At 42.1% G+C, this 23,253-nt stretch overlaps 1 protein-coding gene across 2 annotated transcripts in view; it reads left to right on the forward strand.

The window, feature by feature from the left end:
- Positions 1-453: 453 nt before the first annotated feature.
- tll1 (tolloid-like 1) overlaps positions 454-23,253 on the forward strand; it is a 51,743-nt gene continuing 28,943 nt past the window's right edge. The window contains exons 1-5 of one of the 2 annotated variants that reach the window (XM_083971566.1): positions 454-868; positions 20,982-21,104; positions 21,314-21,394; positions 22,843-23,016; positions 23,124-23,241. In XM_083971566.1, coding sequence (XP_083827692.1) covers positions 688-868; positions 20,982-21,104; positions 21,314-21,394; positions 22,843-23,016; positions 23,124-23,241 — 677 coding nt within the window. In that variant the 5' untranslated portion in view covers positions 454-687. The remainder of the gene's footprint in view (positions 869-20,981; positions 21,105-21,313; positions 21,395-22,842; positions 23,017-23,123; positions 23,242-23,253) is intronic. The other variant, XM_083971567.1, reaches the window with a different exon arrangement.

Consider the following 23,253-nt stretch of genomic DNA (forward strand, 5'->3'; position numbering starts at 1 on the left):
TCGGTTCTGCGCCACTAGTGCAGGTAGGCTGAGTGGCGGTGTGTGTGTGTGTGTGAGAGAGAGAGAGAGAGAGTGTGTGTCCGGACACGAGTGAGAGAGAGAGAAGGGTGAGTGAAGAGAGAGAGAGAGGGTGAGTGAAGAGAGAGAGAGAGAGATCAGACTGCGAGACAACAGTGCTGCTTGGGAATACGCTCGGCGGATGACTCTTGTGTTGTGTGAGCAGCAGCAGCAGACACGCCGCCGCCGTCGTGCGTCTTTACGCTCGGAGATCATCCGCTCCTGATCCCCTGGCCGCTTCTCTACCTCTTCTCTCTCTCTCTCTTGTTTGTCCCACAGCAGCAGCCTCACCTGCGAAGCCGCCACCACCAGCAGCACCAGCACCAGCAGCAGCAGCACAGCGGAGGACAGCGGAGCTCCTCAGCGGACACTTTGCTGACCGGGAGGCAGATCCCTCAGTGCTACTTTGACCATGGAGCAGCAGCAGAGCCCGGCGCAGTAAAAACTTCCAGTAGCCTCCTCCGGTGTCCCAGAGAGCCAGACTGACTGTCAGAGAGAGAGGAGACACCGAGCTTCACGATGACCCGTTAAATTCCTGCCGCCGATGCTTTCTCTAGAGAGTGGATTGACCATCTCCTAACGGCACAGGAGACGAGCAGAGGCCTTTTATTCGTTTCTTTCAGTCTTCAGATGGACCGAGTGCCCTCGGCACTGGCCGCTAAGATGCGCTGGATCACGCTGGTGCTTGCCGGCTTGACTTTCTGGGGCAAAGTGACTATTTCTAACTGTTTCGACTACGAGGAGCCAGACTATGACTATTATGAAGAGGAGAGGGATGAGACCATTGACTACAAAGACCCATGCAAAGCTGGTGAGTCCTGAATTCACTCTGTTTCAGTTTTTTAGTTATTAAAAAAAACAAAAAAACACACACATACACACATACATGAGGAAAAAAAAGGTATTTTTTGCGCTTGTGATCCTGTCCTCTTACTGAGCGCCCAGAGGTGGCACGTGTATGAGTGAATGAGAGATGACAGCGCGCGCGCGTGTGTGTGTATGTGTGCACCGGTCCAGATGTCCCTCTATCCCCAACCTTCATAACCAATAAGTCAGTGTGTGTGTGTGTGTGTGTGTGTGTGTGTGTATATGTGTGGTGATCCTGTGGGTGGATGCCACGTGCAGCCCGGTGACGGTCCGCACTTTTGTCTGCACGCACACACATACACACACACACACACTTATAGCGCGTGCATCACTAGCAGGCGAAATTTCGGTTGCGATAGTGGCGGAATCTAAAAAGGACAGACAGTGCATGTGCAGATGTTAGGGTGTGTGTATTTGTGTGTGTATGTATGATTGTATATATGTATGTATGGATATGTGTGTATATATATGTTTGGTCGTGACCAGATGTTAAATCAACCATCAACAAAGATGAGAAACAGCTGGATTCAACTGTACCAAAACATGGGCTGATGCTCTCTCACCCTCTCTCCTTTCCCTTTCTCTCTCTCCTCTCTCTCTCTCTCACACACACACACACACACACACACACACACACACACACACACACACACACACACACACACACACACACACACACACACACACTGATACATTTTTTGCAGAGCATTTAATGGCAGACTGGCAGCTGTTTGGTCTCGCAAGACATACAGTAAATTTTGTATGTGTGTGTGTGTGTGTGTGTGTGTACATATGTTAGAGGCAACATCCCTGCAGTTTTATTATTATAATAATATGACCGTTGTGTTGACAAACTGCCCGCACTGATGTAAACCATGTCATATACATAAAAGACGTGGTTTATTTCCTCTATATATTCCTCAGTGTGTGTGTGTGTTTCATGCGTTGTGTGTCTGACCCACTCCACCCATATGAACTCATACTTCCATCACAGAGCCGCCTGGAGATTCACTTAATTCACGCAGTCCTTGTATTAAAGTGACCTTCCTTCCTGTACTTCTGTAGTAGACATTGTAACTCCTGATTGGATGATTTGGTGTCGCGTTGTGAATCTGAAACGACTCGTAACACAGGTGTGAGACAGTAGCAACCTGCGTTTGGATTGACACCAGAGTAATTGTTTTCCAATGTCTTAACAATTCAAGGATCCACAATGAAAGATGTGAAACGTCTCAGTGCATCAGTATGTTTCATTTCAACATGGTCAGCCACGGTCCAGCGTTTTGCCTAAATAAACTCGCCGGCTAAAATTAGCAACATGTCATGATTTGGATCAGGAAATATCAGCCAAAATAAATAAACAAGACCCAAAATATGAACAAACATTCAATGTCAAACTTTTGATACTGGACATGTTACATCACATGTTAGATGGAGGAGATCCTCTCCTCTCTTCTCCTCTCCTCTCCTCTCCTCTCCTCTCCTCTCCTCTCCTCTCCTCTCCTCCGCTCTTGTTTCCTCTCCTCTCCTCTCCTCTCCTCTCCTCTCCTCTCCTCTCCTCTCGTTTTCTCTCCTGTCCTCTTGTTTCCTCTCCTCTCCTCTCCTCTCCTCTCCTCTCTTCTCCTCTCCTCCTCTGCTGTGTGTGCATGAAAGTTACAAAGGAAACACTGTGGTGTTGTTAAGACCAGTAAGCATCTTCTTAAGTCCAGAGCCTTGTTTTGGTTACACCCGCTCTGACTTGGCGTGTCTTGTGTGCATGTGTGATTGTGCACACGTACGTTCATGTGTGTTTTAATGGGACTTAATGTTGTCTGTGATGACACATTGGACTGATAAGAGCTCCACCCAGAGCAGTGCGCGTCCACACACCGACCAATACACGCATTCCTCACATACCAAATACACAAACCTGACAACCCTGGACACTGGCCAGTGTGTGTGTGTGTGTGTGTGTGTATGTGTGTGTTTGCTCATGTGCATGTTACAGTGATCTCTGTGTGGGTGATTTTTATGTTGATACTGCAGTCCCATGACTCTGTGGCTTTTAGTTATGCTAAGAACTCTTAACGGTGTGTGTGTATGTGTGTGTTTGGATGCGAGCCTGGCAGGTTAAAGGGAGACAGTCAGTCTACATATATTTGGCCAACTGAGCAACTCTTGTAGGTTAAAATAACAGAGCGAAAAAACGCACACAAGTGTTTTTATTTGCTGGAAATATCAGTTGACACGAGGAATGCATATACAGTAAATGCAAGAAGTAAGTGAATTGAAATTAACCTGTATTTATATATACATTAGTATTAAAATAGGGTCAGATTCAGGTTAATCTAAATTGCAGTACTGAACACACACACAACCAACTGCATCTCAAAACACACAAAGTATTGTATCGTTCATGTCCATATTAAAAACAGCACTCAAACATTCACAGTGCTGGTTGGAAAAAGCACCTGGACCCTTCGGCGAATGACCTCAGGAGTTATCAAACCTAGAGGTCGACCACTGAACAGATAGGAGGTGTCAATTAGAGCTATTTGAACTTTTATTAAAAAAAAAAAAACTGCAGTATGCCTTCTTAAAACTGAGGCCATAAGTACAGCAAAGGTGTGATATACTCTACTCCAGTGGTTGATGTGCAGCTTCCTAGAAATGCAACTACATGTCAAATAGCAACTGTGATCGGTGGTCGGTCTTCTCCATGTTTCTCAGTGACCCGACAGGCACATAAAAACTCACCTTCCTTCTGCCTGTACTGTACTGTACACACACACACCACAGTAACTGTTGTTCAACATTTATTGGCTCCAACTCCAGCCATTAGCTCTGTTTCACCACTGTTAAAGTACACAAACACACAATAGCGCGTAAGTATAAATGCCTGAAGTTTGCCAAAGAGCACCTTGTGTTTCCACAAATGCTAAAATGTTTTGTTGGCTGATAAATTATTTAGGAAGAACAACTAAACACAAACCTGGAGACCAACCAGTGAAACCAAATGGTGCTAAGAGGGAAACTGCAGGATTAGGACATCATCCCATAAAGTGATATATGGTGGACGGGGCTTCATGATCTGGACCCTCTTAGTGCTCAGTATCATTATGCATGAAACATATATTCTCTAGTTCATCAAGGTCTGTGGCTGTCTACCTGTTGAGGTAGATGTAGCAGAACCACAACCCGAATATTAAAATAAACTTCAAAACACAGGCAATCCACTTGTTAGAGTCAGAGCCCAGAACTTAATCCAGTGGAGATGCTCTGAATTAACGTGAAAATAAATGTTCACTCCTCCTGGAGTCACTTATTTGAGGTCAGAAGACCAGTCCCAGTATTAAATCCAAGGGTTCACTTACTTTTTCTATGAGCACAGTGAATGTTCAGTGAAACCCATTACTGCATTATTTGCTCAAAAACGTTATCGGTGTCTATATTTGTAACTTAGATTGAGATCAGGTCACATTTTATGATCAATTCATTCAGAAAACCAGGTCATTGATCATTCCCAAGGGTCTGTAGTGTGTAATGCGTAATGACGTGCCATCGTCACACATGAGAATCACATTTTACACACACCTGTTTCAGTTTTCTTGTGCACGTTTGAAACAGTCTTTTACCATTTCAGTGTTATTCTTAAGGCCTTGTTTTGTCTTTACTGGGTATGTGATGGTAGAGAGAGCAACCAATAACTCATAAGTGGGGTGGTGTGTGCAGTGCAGCCAAGGTCCCTGTCTGGATCTGGACTTGAACCGGGAACATCAGTGTTATACGGTACACATGTTTTGTTCAGATTAAATGCAAATCAAATGTCAGACTCCATGTGTTCATGCCAGTTGGAAAGGTTGAAGGCAGCTTGTGCTTTTTCAATAACAACCAAGGGACGTGATCCCTGACGGACCGTATGGACGTTTGCTGCAGCTACTGCACCAAAAAAAAACAAAAAAAAACATGCTTCGGTACATGAGACACATTTCAAAAGTTTTATTGTGACACTTTTAATTTCTGCTTTTGGTGTTGTACATTAGGATATTTGCTCATGTTTCTCTTGAGACGAAACATTTTCAATATTTTTTGCCTCCTCACATGAAGTCACTTTTATCTTCTTATTTCATGACAAGCTTTTGAATTACATAAATTCATTGCATGTGAGCAGTATTGGCATGTTGCAAAGACTATGGCTGAAATGATTACTGACAGAAAATGAATCAGATTAAAGGTCCATTTAGTCGCTGTCATGGTAGTAATTTCAGGGTCCTTATCTGCAGATGTGTGCAGAGTTTTCTTAAATTTCTCTGGAACAGTAGCAATGTTAACACCATCTATCATTTTGAATAAATGTATAACGTCTTATTTATGCAAAAAAATTTAGAAATATGCAAAAAATATATAATGAACAGTCAATTCTTCATTGATTAACTGCTTGGTTTTTTTCTACCGTATTGAGAAAACATTCACTGATAACAGCTTCTCACTTGAGGATTTGCTGAATCTTCTGGTTCAAATTGAATACTTTTGCATTAAAAGTTTTATATTGCAAACTGAATTGGGCTGTAAGAAGTTTGACATTGCAATTTTTGTAGATACACAACAGTCCATCTGATATTTATAGATTATACTGAATAATTGTTTACATGTCAGTCAAATCATTCTCTAATACCGTTTTACACATCCCACATAACTAATGTAACCCTCATACTATTTTCTATCTTTTGGTTATGTACAATATATGTATCATCCACATGCACATACCTCACACAGACACAAACCTCCAACATTTAATGCACAGAGTCGGCTGCGTATTGCAGACGTATGGATTTTCAAATTTATAGATATCTGTGGATCAACAATCAAACGTATTTTCAGTGTTTTCTGAACAGATTAACCAGTAAATGACAACATTTTTTTAGTTGCATCCTTGCCATCAACCCATATGGTTTGTCATTGTGTAAAGATTTGGTGGCTGTGTCGTTGCATTTGTGTGTGTGTGTGTGTGTGTGTGTGTGTAAAATGTGTGTGCCGCTTGTAAGAAGTGGAAGCGCGGCTCATTCCAGGCCTGACCCTGTGGCATCAGTCTGAGTGGTTGGTATTCCGCCTCCTGTTTTTGCTGGGAAAACACAAGGGGGGAATATTTGGCTGGCTGCTTATCTCCTCCGAGTCCCGCACTGGTAGACAGGAGAACACACACTTCCAGGCCTTTGTGAAGTGATTTCCCCATGCGAACACAACACACACACATAGGCGCACATACGCACACACTCGACTCACACACACACGCAGAGCTCCCTCCATTCACCCGCGCTTATCTCTTCCTGGTTGTCTGCATCCTGCTACTCAGCTGGAGATGACACACACACGCGCACACTTACACACACACACACACACACACACACACACACACACACACACACACACACACACACACACACACACACACACAGTCGTACAGATGTGCACGGGCTCCTACGCTCCACTCAAGTCATTCATGCTTCCTTCCAAATCACTGTTCTCATAAATGCTCACACACACGGAGCGAAAGCTAAACAAACCTCAGTGTCCGAATGAAGCTGGGGGGCCGTTTTCTTCAGCAGCGACCCCAGAGAGACCGACCGACTGCTTGTTCTCCTCTGCAGATACAATAGAGGAATGTATAGTAGTCGCCGCATACGCAACACATAATGTATATTTTCTCATGGTCTCACATCACAAAAATGCACTAAGATGCACTGGCACAACAGTAAATTAACATCCAGCCTTCTCACATTTGTCAGTAATTTAATTGTAGACAGGCAGCGGGTCATGCTGGGTCTCCAGTGAGTGGCTATTCACTACCAACACATACAGTATAAATCAGATCAGAAGCTGCTCGCTGTTCAAAACAAATGAGCCAAAGAGAAACAGATGAAAGAGATCAGGGCTGATATCACCTGTCAGGTTGTTTGTTGTAATCGCCAGCATTAGATTACTGTATTTAGATTCTGTTGTCGTTTGTTTATGTACTGTTTGTGCTTGACTGTTTTCATGTGGACTCCAGGAAGATGAGCAGAGACTAATGGGGATCCAAGATCCAGATGTTTTAGTTGGTTTATTGGCGATGGAGGTTTTCATTCAAGACACGATGCAATACTCTTTCACCCAACAGGTATCCAAGAGCCGCATTGGGTAAACAGTTAATTTAATGTGAAGTTCATGAGCACTTGAGTAACATTTTATCACAGTTTCCTTGCGAGGCTCGAGGCAGGACCTTCCACTTGAGGGACGACCTCCGCCCTGCTGCCGACATGAAGTGGTTCACGTCGGCCGGAGCTCATTCTGATGTGATGTGCAGATAAAATTCATGTGCTTCTTCTGATGAGTATTGTTACACTGTTGTTATGGAGGTTTTTATGTCTCAGTCAGTGACTCAGGCTACGTGCATCAGGTCTAAGGAAGCGTTTTCAAGTCCACCAGAGGTGTCAGAGGTGCTAGATTCAGTCAGTGTGTTTGTTTCTTCAGTCTGGTGGATATAAATTCATGCCTATGGTTGTTTAAATAGTAACTGCTGTAAAAACACAGCATAAATCTCCATGAGAGGTCATATTTTGTGTGCGTGCAAACTGTTTTAAGGTTGCACGTTTAACACAAAACAAACACTGGGACTTGATTTATTTGCACTAATTTGACCACTTGGCTGTTTTTGGAGTTACTACACAGAGGAGGCCTCAGAGCTGTCGGCGTGGCAGCTCGCACATTCTCCTCGTCTTTCTCTTATCTGTGCTTTAATGATTGTGTTGAATCATACATACAGTGTTATGATTAACACATTTTTCAGATCTCAGATCGTTGCTTTATTTTAAGGGGAGCTATGCAAATCTAGTCGCTTTTTCGCTGTTTTGGTCTCTTTTTTTCTCCCAGTACAGGAGTCGAGTGCATATTTTCACCGTTGTAAAAACTCACAGGTACTGTAACCCTCCTCCTTCCCTCCTTTTCAACGAAAACAAATGTCTACCGAGGTGGGTATAACGTAAAAAAAAAAGTTTATGGATTAACGGGCGTGTTTGTGTCGTAGTGCCGTAAAGCAGTCTATGTTTCTGTCTGGCAAAGAGCCTCCGTTCTCCTCGTAACAATTTAGTAATTTAACCATCACAATTACTCAAAATATGTTCAAATAAGGTGCAAATCTTGCATAGTCCCTCTTTAACATTGTGCATGAATCTGCACAGGTTTGTGCACAACATTTACTTTCCATTCAGGCTCCTTTGTGGGTTTAAAAAGCAAAATAAAAAGTGCAAATAAGTTTGATTCTGGACTACAGTATATGCATTGTAAATGGTTGGGTACTGTAGATGCTTGTGACAACACTATGACACAGAAGGGTTTTTCTTGTTGTGAGTGAGATCTGGTGTGCTGGTTGACATAAGTAGGATGTTGGATGTTTGATCCCTGAGCTTCACTTTGTTGAAGGAAAACTTTAAAGAAACAACAAACAACCAGTATTTTGCTCTTTTTTGGATCCAGGTGTCATTATAGTTTCTGTCAGGTGCTTATCCAGGTGTTTCCATTGAAGTGTAACTATCACTATCAGTACTAGACAGGTGAATGCATGTGGACCTGTGCCCATGTGTGTGTGTGTGTGTGTGTGTGTGTGTGTGTGTGTGCTTTGGGGTTTCTCAGTCAGAGACCGAAGCCCACCATGTCGTGACAGTGAGCTGCAGCTACTGTTCACCCCTTCCCCCATTCCTCGGTAGGAAGGAAACTAGAGCAATGTGTGTGTGGCTGCGCCGTGTGTGTGTGTTAGTGAGAGAGCAAGCGGTCTCACTCATATTATATTAAACAGGATTTTCCCGAGCAGAGTGCTCCTGCCACTGAGCTTCCGAAGTCTTCCTCAGGATTCCCGCCTCAGCACAAACTCTGCGGCCGGTGCTGAGAGCCCACTGTTTGTTTTGGAGCGTCATTGTTCCGGAGCTGCAGAAGCCATGAGTCAGCACCACCGTCACTCGGCCCACCTGCCTCGCATTGCTCAATTATTAAATGTCTGGGTGCTTTTATGTCACCTAGCTTTTCCTCATGGTATTTATAGAAGCAAAAGTCATTCGCAAACAAACGTTATTGGCTGAGGAGAAGTCGCCGTCTCCTTACAGTCAAACTATTTTTATTTTATTTTAAGTATTGTAGGACACACTTTTAGCTCGGTCTGCTACGTCATTTTGTAGAAATAAACGTTTGAGGAGGAACGAGCTTCAACTGTGTGTTAGGGGTAAAAATGTGCAAAGAGTCGACAATACTGCAGGTACAGTACAGGTGATGCACAACTAACAGACTAACAGTTTGAACCTTCATCTACTAACTCAATACCAAACTCATGGTGGTGATATTTCAAGTCACTGCAGTTTATCAAAGTACTTAAAGAGGAACTATACAAGATTTGCACCTTAATTAAACAGCTTTAGAGTAATTGTGATGGTTAAATGACTTAGCACGGGGAGAATTAAGGCTCTCTGCCTTCCACCTGGCGTCTCTTGGCCTGAAAACCAACCTTGTTGCAAGATCAGCGCCTCCGACGCGATGTCCCAGATCTCATCTCGCGAGAATCATGGATTTATTTACGGCACTACGACACAAACACGTCCTGTAATCTGTAATCTCTTGTTTACCTTACCCACCTCGGTAGAGATCGGTCCACAGATTGTCTTCTCGCCGGCTTTGTTGAAAACAAATGCACATGGCCGGGGAGATGGAGGGAGGAGGCGTTAGTGGTGATTCTTAATGACAATGAAAATAATGCGCTTCCGAAACTGTAGGAGGAGCTCTGTAGAGAAGAAAGCAACTGAAGCAGAGAAAATGCGACCGGGCTTTCTCCGATTCTCCTGTTGAAAGTGCCTAATTTGCAAAGATAAGTAAAGAAAATGACCTCAGTTGGAGGCAAGAAACAAGTGTTTCCTGTTGTTTCAAAACAGCATCTGTTGGTTCTTGATATCAGTGTGTGTGTGTGTGTGTGTGTGTGTGTGTGTGTGTGTGTGTGTGTGTGTGTGTGTGTGTGTTCTTTACACTGAAGTTTGCAGAAAGTTTAGCATAGAAAGAGTCTCATGTTAAGTGTTATCCATCCCACAAACAAACAGGCTCCTACTGGACTGCTACAGGATACACTTGAATGTGATCAATCACCATCTGTATTTTGAGACTGAAGCAAAGCTGAAGAGAATTAAAGCAGAGCCAACATGAAGAGATTGAAAAGACTTTTCTCTGTATTACAGTAACATCAGTTAGGTGTGTGTGGATTGGCTGCTGCTTCGCTAAATGTGTTTGTTGTGGCTTTCCTTCGTGGTGTCAAAGCCACATGAGAGGCATTAAATGTTAAGGTTACATACAAGAATGAACGACGACATGTACTGTATCCGTTTCAGAAACAAAAGTTTACTTAAAGAAAAATCTATTTACATCCATCACTCCTTCACTCCATAGAAAAACTATGTGCTCCCTATCACAGCTCTCACGTCCAACTGAGACATACAACACATAGATCAAAAATACAAACTATGAAATAATGAAATTCAATCTAAATCTCAACCTATTTCTACATCTATAAATCATGGCTCCTACAGTGTTTTTAAACTTATTCTGAATCCGCCCATTAGATAGATAGATAGATAGATAGATAGATAGATAGATAGATAGATAGATAGATAGATAGATAGATAGATAGATAGATAGATAGATAGATAGATAGATAGATAGATGCTAACAGGTGTGTTTACTGTATGAATGTAGAGTATCTCAGTACCTGACCAGCAATATAAAAAAAAAAATATCTTGGAAAAAAACGTCACTGAATGAGTGTCTTCAGTCAGTGGCGGTTTGAAACTGTGTCACACAGCTGTGTCACATTTCATGTCCTGACTTGATTTATTCATTCATTATTCATGGTAACCTGAAACTCACTCCTCATAGTATTTATACTGACATCAAAGCTGCGTCAAAGCTAAAAAAGAAAAAAAAAAGACACGTTGTCTTGCAAGTGAGTGGAGACATGCAGTCACACCTGATGATCTGATCAGAACTGTCTTCCATCTTCACAAAAATAACTCTCTTATATAACTTTAATTTGATCTTGGTACCTGGTAGAGCTTGTTGACGAGTGCACATCCAGGGCGTCCTGGTGGTAAATCGAGACCTGATCATGTCCCGTCACAATGTCTGGCCAAACCCATGACCTGCTGGAGAAGAATCTCAGTGTCACAGTAATGTGATTAGGAGTTTACACCAGTGCTGTGTGTGTATGTGCGTGCGTGTTTGCGTGTGTGAAAGAGTGTGTGTGTGTCATATGATATTATGTTATTTTGTCTCATACCAAACATTTCTTTGCCTGTTATCTACTCCAGTTTATGTGGCGGAGCTCCATTTAAGTGTGCAGTGCTTTTGAAGTTACAGATGTTCCTTTTTTTTTTACTTTTGCCCTGGATCTTATAATTATCTACATTTTATTTCAGTTACAGTGAAACACACGGCATGTTTTTTGTTAATAGTCACTCTACTGTACGTAATCCTGTGTCTTCTCAGGTGTTTTGGTTGAGCGGACACTCAGTTTTATCTCTGATTAAAAAGGTTAACAGCTCTGCTCGGTAACCGATGACAGTCTGACTGTCTATTCCTTATTAATTGGATTTGTTTATGATCAGTCTGGGTTTTTATTTCCGGGTCGTTTGAGATGTCCAGTCGTCCGCCTGACTGCTTCACCATCTGTTTTTATCTGTTCATGCATGAGGAAACTTAGCCTGCGAGAGTCTGCAGACAAACACACACACATTCACACACATTCACACACTGTGCTGGAGGTAAACACAGTGATGTGTCAGTGTAGAGGTGTGTAATTGGGTCTTTGGCAGCGTCTGGGACTGTGTTTAAGCCAGTAAAAAAAAAAAAACATATGATTAAGTGTGTGTGTGTGCATTTGTTTGTTTCTGGGCCTGTGGACTTGTGACATCACACACACACACACACACAAACACACACACACACACACACACACACACACTATCCTTAACTCCTCAGATGTGCTCTGAACATCTGGAAAAGAAGAATAGTGGTAAAAGTCAAAGCTGAGATTGTCCATGTCACTGGTGGTTTGTAAAGTTTGTCATTATCATCTGTCTCCTCTTTCTCTGTCTCTTTTTCACACACACGCTCACACACAGGAGGGCGGGGGTGTGAACTTTCTGAACTTGGCCTAAGTTTCTACATTTTTTTTATTTTTTTTCCTCTAAAAGCACATTTCTGACCAGTGACATGACCGACTCCAGCATCTCTTCACATTCCAACACCTTACAGAGCGAGGCAGCACATCATTATTCCTCCGTCAAAAAGAAAAATATGAAGGTTTATTTCAAGTTTAAAATGCAAACTTAAGTGATAGTTTCCACCGCAATGGACAATAGATTTATTTTGGATCCTAGTGATTTTGCATCCATTCATAGAAACCGCTCTTAAGGCATCAATCAGCTGCGAGTCGACTAGGATGCACGTCCAGTTTCTGACGTGACAGAGAGTTGTGGGAGGTGTTGGATGAGTGTGTAGCACAGGTCACAGATGTGCAATCAGCATTCACCCTTTACTGTAACGATGACCTCTCCCCAACCTCGAGCAGTTGTGACCCAGTAGAGGAGCAGGAAGCGGTGACGTTTTTAAACTTGTCATTAGGAGAATTCATTGAAAAAAACTGTGAATTCAAGGAAAACAAAGCCTCTGTTTTATTATGACAGTGATTTCTGTTTGTGGAGTCTCTCATCTACACCTGAAGTAATTATTTTAAAGCCTCACTCCTCTCTTCTGTGTGATATTTATGTCTTTTAAATGGGACAAACATATTAATTAACATTTCCATGTAAATATCCATGAGATTGTAGCCGAGGCTAATTTCTAATTTTGGTGTTCACAATAAGAAAAAAGCAACAATAATGGCAGTGTACAGACTGCACATGGTCCTGGGGGCAGATCACCAACAGCACCAGCTCCCATTTAGAGACCGCACTCATTTTAAAGCACTTCTCCTCGTTTAATCTGTCTCTCTGTGGCTCGGTGCGTCCCTGCCAGTCCAGTTTTTTTCCATCCCTGTAAACCTGGGGCTCCATCGCTATGTCCATCTGATATGATGCCCATCTCTCTGCTCTGTAACCCCCCCCCCCCACCACCACCCCCCTTTAGACTCTGTAATATGGGTGCAGCCGGGGTCTGTAGTGTATCTGGCCTCAACCTCTGGAATGCTCTCCCTCAGGGTTTGTACCAGTGCACATCTGTTGCTTCTTCTACGTCACCACCTAGAAAAAAGACACTTAGAAACCGGCCTTTTTTGGTGCTTGGTGAAAATACACCATTGTCTCACAATATATAATTCTTTTACTTATACTTATGTCATTGTTGCTGCTGTTTGTATACGTCTTATTCAAAGTGTGCTTGGGTTGGGTGTTTTCAAAGGCACTTATAAATAAAATATATGATTATTAATATTATTATAGAGAACAGACTTCTTACAACCACCGTCCCATTTTTGAGAGATTAGTGTTTCATAGTGAAATGATTTTTGGGTAGAGTATCACATCAGTGGTTCCACTCAGGTGGACTGTGTGCTGCTGTGTGTATTGATGTGTTGCACAGTTTTTGAGTCTTTGGTGCTTTTGGTACCGTTCCTCATCGGTGCACTCTGAACTTATAAACCACTGAACCTGCTCACAAAGTGTTAATATGGATCAAACCTGCACAATGATTAGTTTCAGAGAAAATCTGCCAACATGGCCAAGATAATCTCTTTTTAATATCGCGCTACGCTCACAGTCACCGCTATATACACTGTAATAATATTACACAGGTGGCTCGACTTGTGCACATGCACATGCTCACACACATGTGCACGCACACACACACACGCATAGCAGCCCACCTACAGCGTGACCTTATATTTGCTTAATGAGGAGCTTAGTGAGGTGTGTGTGTGTTTGTATTAGTACACCCCACTGACTACAGCATGAACTCAGCAATGCATAATTCTCTATTGTACTGTGCTGGAGTGTCTATAAAATGTCAAAAGGAAAAGAAAAAGATTAAGTCTGCAGTAAATAATAATGAGGGAAACTATAAACGATATTGTACAGCAAAAAAAAACAAAAAAACTCATGTATCTAAGCATCTTTTCTCCCGCCAACTGGGACCAGTGCAGCTGTAAGAACACACATTAAATGAGTTCAGATCTGTGGACCGTGGATAGTTGCAAACTGAACTAATGTTCACATAATGGAGGAGAGTATCAGAGAAACCTTCAACATCAACATGATGTCTGTCAAGAATGAAACTTTGAAAGCAACAAAAACATGCACACACTGTCACCAACATGTCAATTGTCAATCAGAATAATGTACAAGATACTATAATAATAGAAATAATATACGTTGCAACAAATGCTTTTACTGTACTGCAATGTATAGGTTAATTGACGGATAAGAGTAATAGTAAGTAAAGTTTTGTCTGAATAAGTAACAATGGTCAGGTGCAAACAATGCTTCAGACGATGATCATGGTCACATATCCACATATTCATCTTCCACACAGAGCCAGACTGTTGTGTGAGTGTTTGACATTTGTTCCCGAGCTGCAGAGTGAACATGCAGAAAGCCAATATTAGTCTAGGGAACTTGATCAATACGATTCAAACTGGTCTCCTTGTTCTCCAAACAGCGAGCATGGTGGGAGGTGCTGGGTGCGTGGGAAGGAAGTTTTCCTCTTAGTTTGTGTTTGGTGCATTACTCCTATGTGTGTGTGTGTGTGTGTGTGTCCTTGTGTGCTTGAGTGTGTGTCTGCTGCAGTGCCCCTGCTGAAGGGCATGCAGTAAGGCCCTGGTCAGCATGATGTAGGTCCCCCGGGACGTCCTGGGGTTTTTTGGATCAATACTTTTCCTCCTGCATCTCCCTGCCTCACTGTCCTCACCCCTCCTCACCCACTGGCTTGACTTTGGGCTATTTATGGTATCTCTATGGATTAACAGGACCCCGACAATCAATGGGCCAAACTAACATTTACTGTACTCTTCCTCCTCTTCTTGCTCTGTACCTCTGCTTGTGTCAGCTTTTTTTTTTTTTTTTTCTGGAAAACTTTTAGTCCTTGTGTTTTTTGGTTTTTTTTTGCTTGTTGTCCTAAAATACCAGTGTGAAGCTGGTGCACTGTCACAAACTCACTGTCCCATAACCAGGAACAAAAGCTGAGGGAATATCATTTCTAATGCAGGTGTAATGTGATATGGTTGAAGCAGAAGTTTCCGAAGGCGTGAGTGGATTTTTTTTTTTTTGCACCTATTTGGTTTTTGTGGCTCAGTGTGACACGACCGATGCAGAGGCTGCAGCCGAGGGGAGGGACTGCAGAGACCGGCGCTGTATTGCCCACAGTGCAATTTGTTGTCAGAAATAACAGTTGTACCAGAGCATGTTCAGACCACATCTAAGTGCACATGTTGGTCTCATTCTGTTATTTTTGCTGTTTTATAAGGCAAAGTCACACCCACATGAACCAATTCAGATCCACATAAACTTCTTTTACACATGTGTGATACAGCACTGGATGCCGCCTTTTCCAAATGTCTGACATCAAAAACAAAACACACGAGGAACACTTTTGAATTTACGCCACAGAGTTTATTATGTGGGAAGATTTAATTATTGTGTATTTTTCAAGTGGTGAAATGTGTCAGAAAACACTGTGGTGACATCACAAAGCTAGGAGTTTTTTTGTTTTTTTTTTAAGTATATTTTTTGGCTTTTTATGCCTTTATTTGATAGCCATAGTATAGATAGACAGGAAAGGGGGAGGCAGGGAGAGGGGAATGACATGCAGGAAAGGTCTGCCCGACGCGGGATTCTAACCGGGGACGCCTGCGTTGAGGACTGTAGCCTCTACATGGGGCGGCCGCTCTACCCACTGCGCCACGCACCGCCCCACAAAGCTAGGAGTTTGACTGGTGACAACAGGTCGCCCCAGTCAGACCTGTGCCACTGCCACCTGTTTGAATAGGGGAGACCGGGGATGGTTGTAACTTTTTTTTTGTCTCAGCTCCTATAACTTGCAGAGGGCTCATGGTGGGGCTCTCAAATTTTGACACAGAATACCCTCGTTTGTCCACTACAAGTAGCAGTGCCTTGAACTTCTTAAACTGTATCACAGAATTCACTATTTGATGTCAAATGCAAGGAGTGCCAGTGCCACTGTTACTGTACAACCTACCCGGGGTAGGTTGTAACACACAACCTGGGGTAAATTGTAACAGTGAGATTAAAAACTAAAAACTGAGACCAAACCAAAAAATATGGATCTATGTAAGTTTATTGTGCATGTTCCAACACTAAAGCGTCTTCCTGTGGTTCAGTATGAACAGAAAAACCCATCACTGACGGCTAAATAAGCAGTGACAATGGTGTCGATCCTAACATTAGAAAGCTTCTTAAAGAACATCTTCTGATAATACAGATGAAAGGTGAACATGTATGAATGTAAACCTTCAGCAAGAGGTCAGAAGCAGCTAATAACTCATGTATAATTCCAGGAAAGATGGTGACACTTAATGACACTTAATAAAACAACAAAGATAAAAGGTGTTACAACCATCCCCACCCCTGTCAGTCATTGTTTGACCAGCTGTACCAGCATGGTGGTTTGATATAAACATTGATGAAATGACTCACATTTTACCTAAGAACCTGCTCTTTCATTTTATACAAGCTACCTAATTCAAACGCCAACGGTATCGATACTCGTCAGAACTAGGATTTGGTCTAAAAGATTAGTTTCTGACGTTTTTGGGCTGTAAAACCTACACATTTCTTCATAGAGCCATTCAAATTCATATGCAATATCAGTGAGGGAGTGATAACACATGATATTGATCACATCACTCTAATGTTGTTAAAACCATCCCTTTGTTACAACCATCCCCAGACCAATAATTATGTATAGGAATAGGAATAGGAATAGGAATAGGAATAGGAATAGGAATAGGAATAGGAATAGGAATAGGGATTTATTTATTTAGAACAGGACATCATGAGACAAGAGAAGATGCCTTGAGCCAGGTTGTAGCAACATTTGCTAATTTCCACCTGTAGTCCCTGGGCAGGTTAGAGCAGATAAAGAGATAACAATATTAAGATTGTTAAAATATGACAGATAAAAGTGATATGATCTGATATAATGATAATTAATTATAATTGTTGCCCCTTTTTTGGTTTTTAGGTTGCCTTTAACATCTGGCCAGGGACAATGGATGAAAACTAGCCTTGTTGGCTAACTCTGGTCCACTTACAGTTTTTCTTTTAACTCTGTTGATTAGTGGTGCACTGTCCCTATGAAATAAACTAATACATTTAAAAATAGACAGAATAAACTAGCAAATTGTGATGAATTAAAAAGAAAAATCTAACTATGTGAGTAGGTTAGCATGGATCAGGAAACAGGGAAGTGGCTAATCTGGATTTGTCTAAAGGAAACCAGCTCCAGTGAACCTCACTAATTACCTCATCACATTTCTATTGTAGCAGTGCCCAAATATTTACCAAATATTTACCTTTAAGCAGATCCAGGTCAGCTGTTTCCCCGTTTCCAGTCTTTATGCTAGTCATACACTAGTCAGTTGCTGGCTGGCTTCATTAGTCCAACTGTCACTGTAATAAAACATTTTACATTTGAATTAATCAAACCATAAATTATGCACAGATATTCATTATGTGTTCTATTTGTGTAATAATCTAATGCATTGTGCTATGTGGTCATTTTGAGTTATTTATAGATGTGAAAGTGAACCATTCAGTGTTATTGTCTACATAATAGATACATTATATGCAATAATAAATAGAGTACTGGAGCTCCACCCTCCAGATCAGACATTAGCCTCTTATCTGTCCGTCCGATCAAAATCTAATATACCACCATTCAACAGCACACACTCCTAGTCTATATTTGATATCCTGATTTGTAAACCATCTGTGGTCATTGTGGTTTTTCTCCTTTCTCCAACAATAGCACAGAGTTGAGCACAATGGCACCCTGACCCCCCGTTTCCTTTAGTGGCAATCCTAATTAGCTAAGTGACAAGCTTCTCCCATGCCATTGTTAATGTATCAGTGTCTAGAGTCCCCGTGGAGGGCAATAACTCTGCTCGGCTAATCATTTAGTGATGGTTATCGTTCAGTTGTGCATTGTTAGACGCTTGTGACAGATATTGTAGATATGGAGGGAGGAGGGAGGAACGGAGTACCATGGGGTCCAAGATGTGCCGTTGTTGTGTGATGCTGCAGCCACGTACACAGCGATAGTGTTGTGATGCATGAGAGTCAGAGAAGGAGGAGGTTGCAGCAGCAGGAGGAAGATGATGATGATGAAGACACAGAGGGCTTCTGGGTTTATGAGCACTGCACTCCTTTTGTGCTGATCCATATTGTTCTTTATGCTGCTGCAAACCTACTGATGCTGATGTCATTACAGCCTATAGACTTTGAATTTGTGTCTCTAATTCGAAAAAACATTGTGACGCACCGACTGCTGCGATTCCTGGTCTGTGTGACCACTACAGTCCGACTTAGCTTGGGTTTCACATAACTTTTATTTTCATATTTGTTCAATGAATTCAAGTTTTTTTTGGCAGTTTCTGTGCGTACATCATTGCTCTGCAGACACATGAGCTAAACATGCTGGTTCTTTAGTGTGAGACGTCTAAAAATATCTCAGAACTTGAGGGTCTGCAGGAGGAATGACAAAAAAATAAGACAAGACAAACACACAGACAGACTTGAAGCTGCTACACAAAAAAAGTGTTTGCAAGCTGTGAAGAAGAAAAGGCTTTTTAATCTGCAGTTGTTGCAGGACTCGTAAACATCCCATTGGGAAAAAAGGCAGTAGAATTCAATAGTAAATAAGCACACTACTTCTAGTTTACTACCTTAAAGGCACACGACAGGAGAAATTAATGTATAAAAGAATTGAAATCAAAGCAGCTAATTCTTAGCTTTAGGCTGAATTACCACAAAAAAATACAATGTCAGGTCATTGTCTCCAGTTTCAGAGGCCGAGGTGACGTCCTCTATGCAAACCCAGCGAGTCAGTGCTACTGTAGCTGCTGCATGGCTGAGAGCACTGCAGTGTGTACATTAATGGATGTGGACAGTGTGTGGAAACCTTTAGTCAGATTGTATGAAACGAGGGAGGACGGGAGGACGAGGGGGGAGAGACTGGAGTGGTACGAATAGGCAGGGAGGCAGGGAGGCGAGGGAGGGGGGAGAGAAGTGGAGGGAACAGCGGTGGGAGTGTCACTTGCCAAAAGGCTTACACATGGCCTGATATCGTACCATTGTAAGACCACCGGGTGCTGGTGGCTCTGTGTGTGTGTGTGTGTGTGTGTGTGTGTGTGGGCTACAGTACAGAGAGAGGACAAAGCTGTCCGGAGCTCAGTCTCTCCTCCTGTTGATATTAAACACAAGTTTCTACATCTTTGGGTGGAGTTTTGGATGCATGACTGGAGTGGGTGAAACCCCGGTGACTCTGTGCTGTGGTATGACTGTAATGTTATAACTCAGAGAATCAATAACCAGAGGATTCAGTTATAACCTGGCAACACTGGTGTGCCAGGGCTGCACTGGTGTGATACCCACAGTACTGTAGCTACTTCCTCTACCCACTTTGTATGTAGCTTCAGTTCTCATGGCTCTGCACTGGAGGTCTTAGTTTATTTCAGAAACTTCCTCTAAGACGAAGAAAACAAAACATCAGCCTCTCTCTGAAAAATATCCTCGTTAATTAGATTTTTTTTTTTTTTGTCCCAGTTGGTTTCAATGCCCCCATTTTTCTGTGGTTACTTACTACAGTGTGCACTTTGTTTGTGAAGACACCGCTTACAATTAATTTCCAGTCTCTTGGGGGAGGTTTTATTTTTGTCGCCATGTCTGACTCAAACCATGCACCATCTTATTAATAAGAAATATGGTTTTATATAGAACAGAGTAGAGGTCTTCAACAGGGGGTCCCTGACAGACATTGTTGATGTTTTGATAGTACAGTTGAGACAAACAGGAAACGGGGAGGCAGAGAGAGAGGGAATGACACGCAGTAAATGGCGTCCGACGCAGGACTTGAACCAGGGCCGACTGCAGCGAGGACTGTGCCTCTATACATGGGGCGCCTGCTCTAACCACTACGCCACGCGACGCCCCGACATTGTTGATACTTGCATTGGTATCAGTTAACAGCCCTACTAGTCACTCACTATGCCTGTTTAATATATGAACCTGTGTATTATTTGAGTAACTTAGTGTTGAATGCACAATATCAAGGTATGTTTATTCAAGATTCAAGATTCAAGACACTTTATTGTCATTATACACGTGTGTACAACGAAATTTAAGGTGCACAGTCAGGTACGGACTCGAAAACGAGAGAATCAAAATAGAATATACATGGCACTAGGCCCTGTTTAATATAAAACACAATTTTATACAATATAGTAGGCGGTCCCTGCTCCATCTCTCCATCAGTTTTGGGGATCTGGGGGTTTTATTGCCATTTGCACAAGTTTACATCACAGTACAGGTACATAGGAAATCGTGAGTCAAACGTTATGTAATTTAGTGTGATAAATACCCAATAATGATGAGAAAATGACTGAATAGACCACATACGTACAAGGAACACTGAATGAACATGCTTTTCATGGTCTCAGTTGGATTTAGTCTGAACTGGAAAAAGACAGATACAGAAAAAACAATATGGCGAAGTATGCAGCTCGTCTCAGACTCAGTTGTATTGTATTGTAAGTGTGACAGTGAAACCTTAAACCTATCGATGCTTTTAAATGCATTCAAATGGTAGTTAGATGGCTGTACTGCGGAAATGAAAATCTTCTTCTACATTGTTTATAACCTAGTTACACACAGGATAAAGAGAATTATTAGAATTATTATTATTACAATTTTATATATTCATGCAATCATTTCCAAAGATGATGTACAATGATATAGTTGATAGTGATACAGAGCTGATGATGATGTTTCTCCTCTCTGTTCCAGCTGTTTTCTGGGGCGACATCGCTTTAGACGAGGAGGACCTGCGGATGTTCCAGATCGACAGGACGATAGACCTCACACAGCACACACACATGCGCACACACTCCCGACAGGGGCACACGTCTGGTGAGTCGACCTCAGCATCTCACTCTCACTTGTACAGTCGACACGTAATCGATGATCTCTGTGGTGTTTCCTACTGAAACTCTCTCATCACAACATCAGCTGCAGTGTGAAGCAACCTGGACAGGAAGTAGACAGCAGCAGGACACCTGAGGACATCATTTATTGTTGTACATTGTTTGTGTGTGTGTGTGTGTGTGTGTGTGTGACAGGTGGCCTGGAGGAACATGAAATTGCAAAGAAGAGAAGCTCGTTATACCTGCTGCTGGAAAGAATACGTAGATTCGGCTTCGGTAAGGACCCTGAATACCAAAAACACACAGGTGCTTCTGCATGTTTTAGCCAATTAACCACAAATACTATGTTTTCCATTAATGCACACATACATACATGACATAGTGGAGTCCACTGGTTTCCATTCATTTCAGTCCACTTAAAAAACAAAATCTGCAGAATCTTCAATTTTTACTTTACACTTCGTTTTCCAACTCGACTCTTGGTTTGTGTTGCAACTGCAGCTTTTCAAACTTTGATGACGGAGATGATGACTTGCTCACTGTGATACATGATCATCTCAAGCAGTTTCTTTCTCTGAGTTCCTTTCTGCTATGAATAAAGACAGGGGACATACAATTGTATTTGTATAAATACAATAAAAAATCATTTGAAACTGAACTAAATGAAATTATTGACTTGTCAGCCTCTCAGCTGCCAACTTTTAGTTGCTAAATCTTGTTCCAGTTCGAGTCTCTGTTGTGATCCAACCACTGTAACTGCAACAACATGAACATGTGGTGCAGCTGCAGCTCTTTTGGCTCCTCTTAAAACTTGAAAACAAATAGGAATGAACTGTAAGAGCTGTATTTGCCACTTGATATTTGTTATAAATCAAATGGCCAAATGGTCGATCACCACCCTCTCAGAAGAGCCTCGGAGGGCAGATTGCTCCCCGGTTGTTTCAACCCGTTCTCCGCGACATGACAACTCAGTTACTCATTCAATGAACCTCCACACACTTGGTACGAGCAATTGTCTTGGACTCAAGGACCAACTGGTGGGATTTTAGTGGCCAAAGGTCACAGTGTCACAGTGACCTCACAAAACATGATTTTGGCCTGAGAACTCCTCAGAAGAAATCTCATTTCACATTTGGGAAAAAAAAAAAAAAAAACATTGACTTGAACTCTGAGACAAAATGATCAGACTTTCATGGTCAAAATTTCACACATATTTTTTAACATTTTGTGTTATTCTAGATAAACAGGGATTGAAAGGAGGCAGAAAACTGCATAGTGGTAATTCTATTTTATTTTATTTTTTATTTTTTTCATTTTTAATGTCATGCAAACCACTGGCAAATGGTAAATGTCTGTTTCACTGAATCAAAGATTCTGTTATTTTAAGAATGACGGCCACAGACTGAAAGGTTTTTATCATGAGGTTATTCTCAATACTACATGTGTGTGTGAACAATTCAAGATTCACTCCACACACTTTACTTTTCAGTAGATGAAGTGGGTGAGAAACCTTTACTCTACTGTAGCTCCTGCAGTTTAGATAATAACCTTCTTTAAATTAATGTTTACTCAAACAGACTATTTCTGTCTGGGTTTTATTACTCTCAGATCTTAGAACAAACTTTGAAAAGGCTACCTATAATAAAAAATGGTGTAATCAGATAGTATGAACTGATAGTGATATTAACAGCCTGTAATTTTTCAACCCATCTCTACTCTGTTAGACTATCTCCCCAAGAATGCCAGCAAGGGAGCTGCCGGTCCCAAGAGCCAAACTGGGAAAGGTGGAAGAGGCGCGAGCGTCGCAAAGAGCCGTATTCCTCGAGCGGCCACATCCCGGGCTGAGAGGATATGGCCTGGAGGAGTCATCCCCTACGTCATAGGAGGAAACTTCACTGGTAAGCAACTCTGCTGGACCGCTGCCTGTGCTGCTCAGCAGTAAAACACACACACACCGAGTGCGATTGTGTAAAAAAGTAGGATGTAAAATGTGTGTGTTTTCCAGGCAGCCAGAGGGCCATGTTTAAACAGGCCATGCGTCACTGGGAGAAGCAGACGTGCGTAACTTTCATTGAGAAGACGGACGAGGAAAGCTACATAGTCTTCACCTACAGGCCCTGCGGGTGAGCTTGAAC

Source organism: Trachurus trachurus (assembly GCF_905171665.1).
Source record: "Trachurus trachurus genome assembly, chromosome: 1".
Classification (NCBI taxonomy): Eukaryota; Metazoa; Chordata; class Actinopteri; order Carangiformes; family Carangidae; genus Trachurus; species Trachurus trachurus.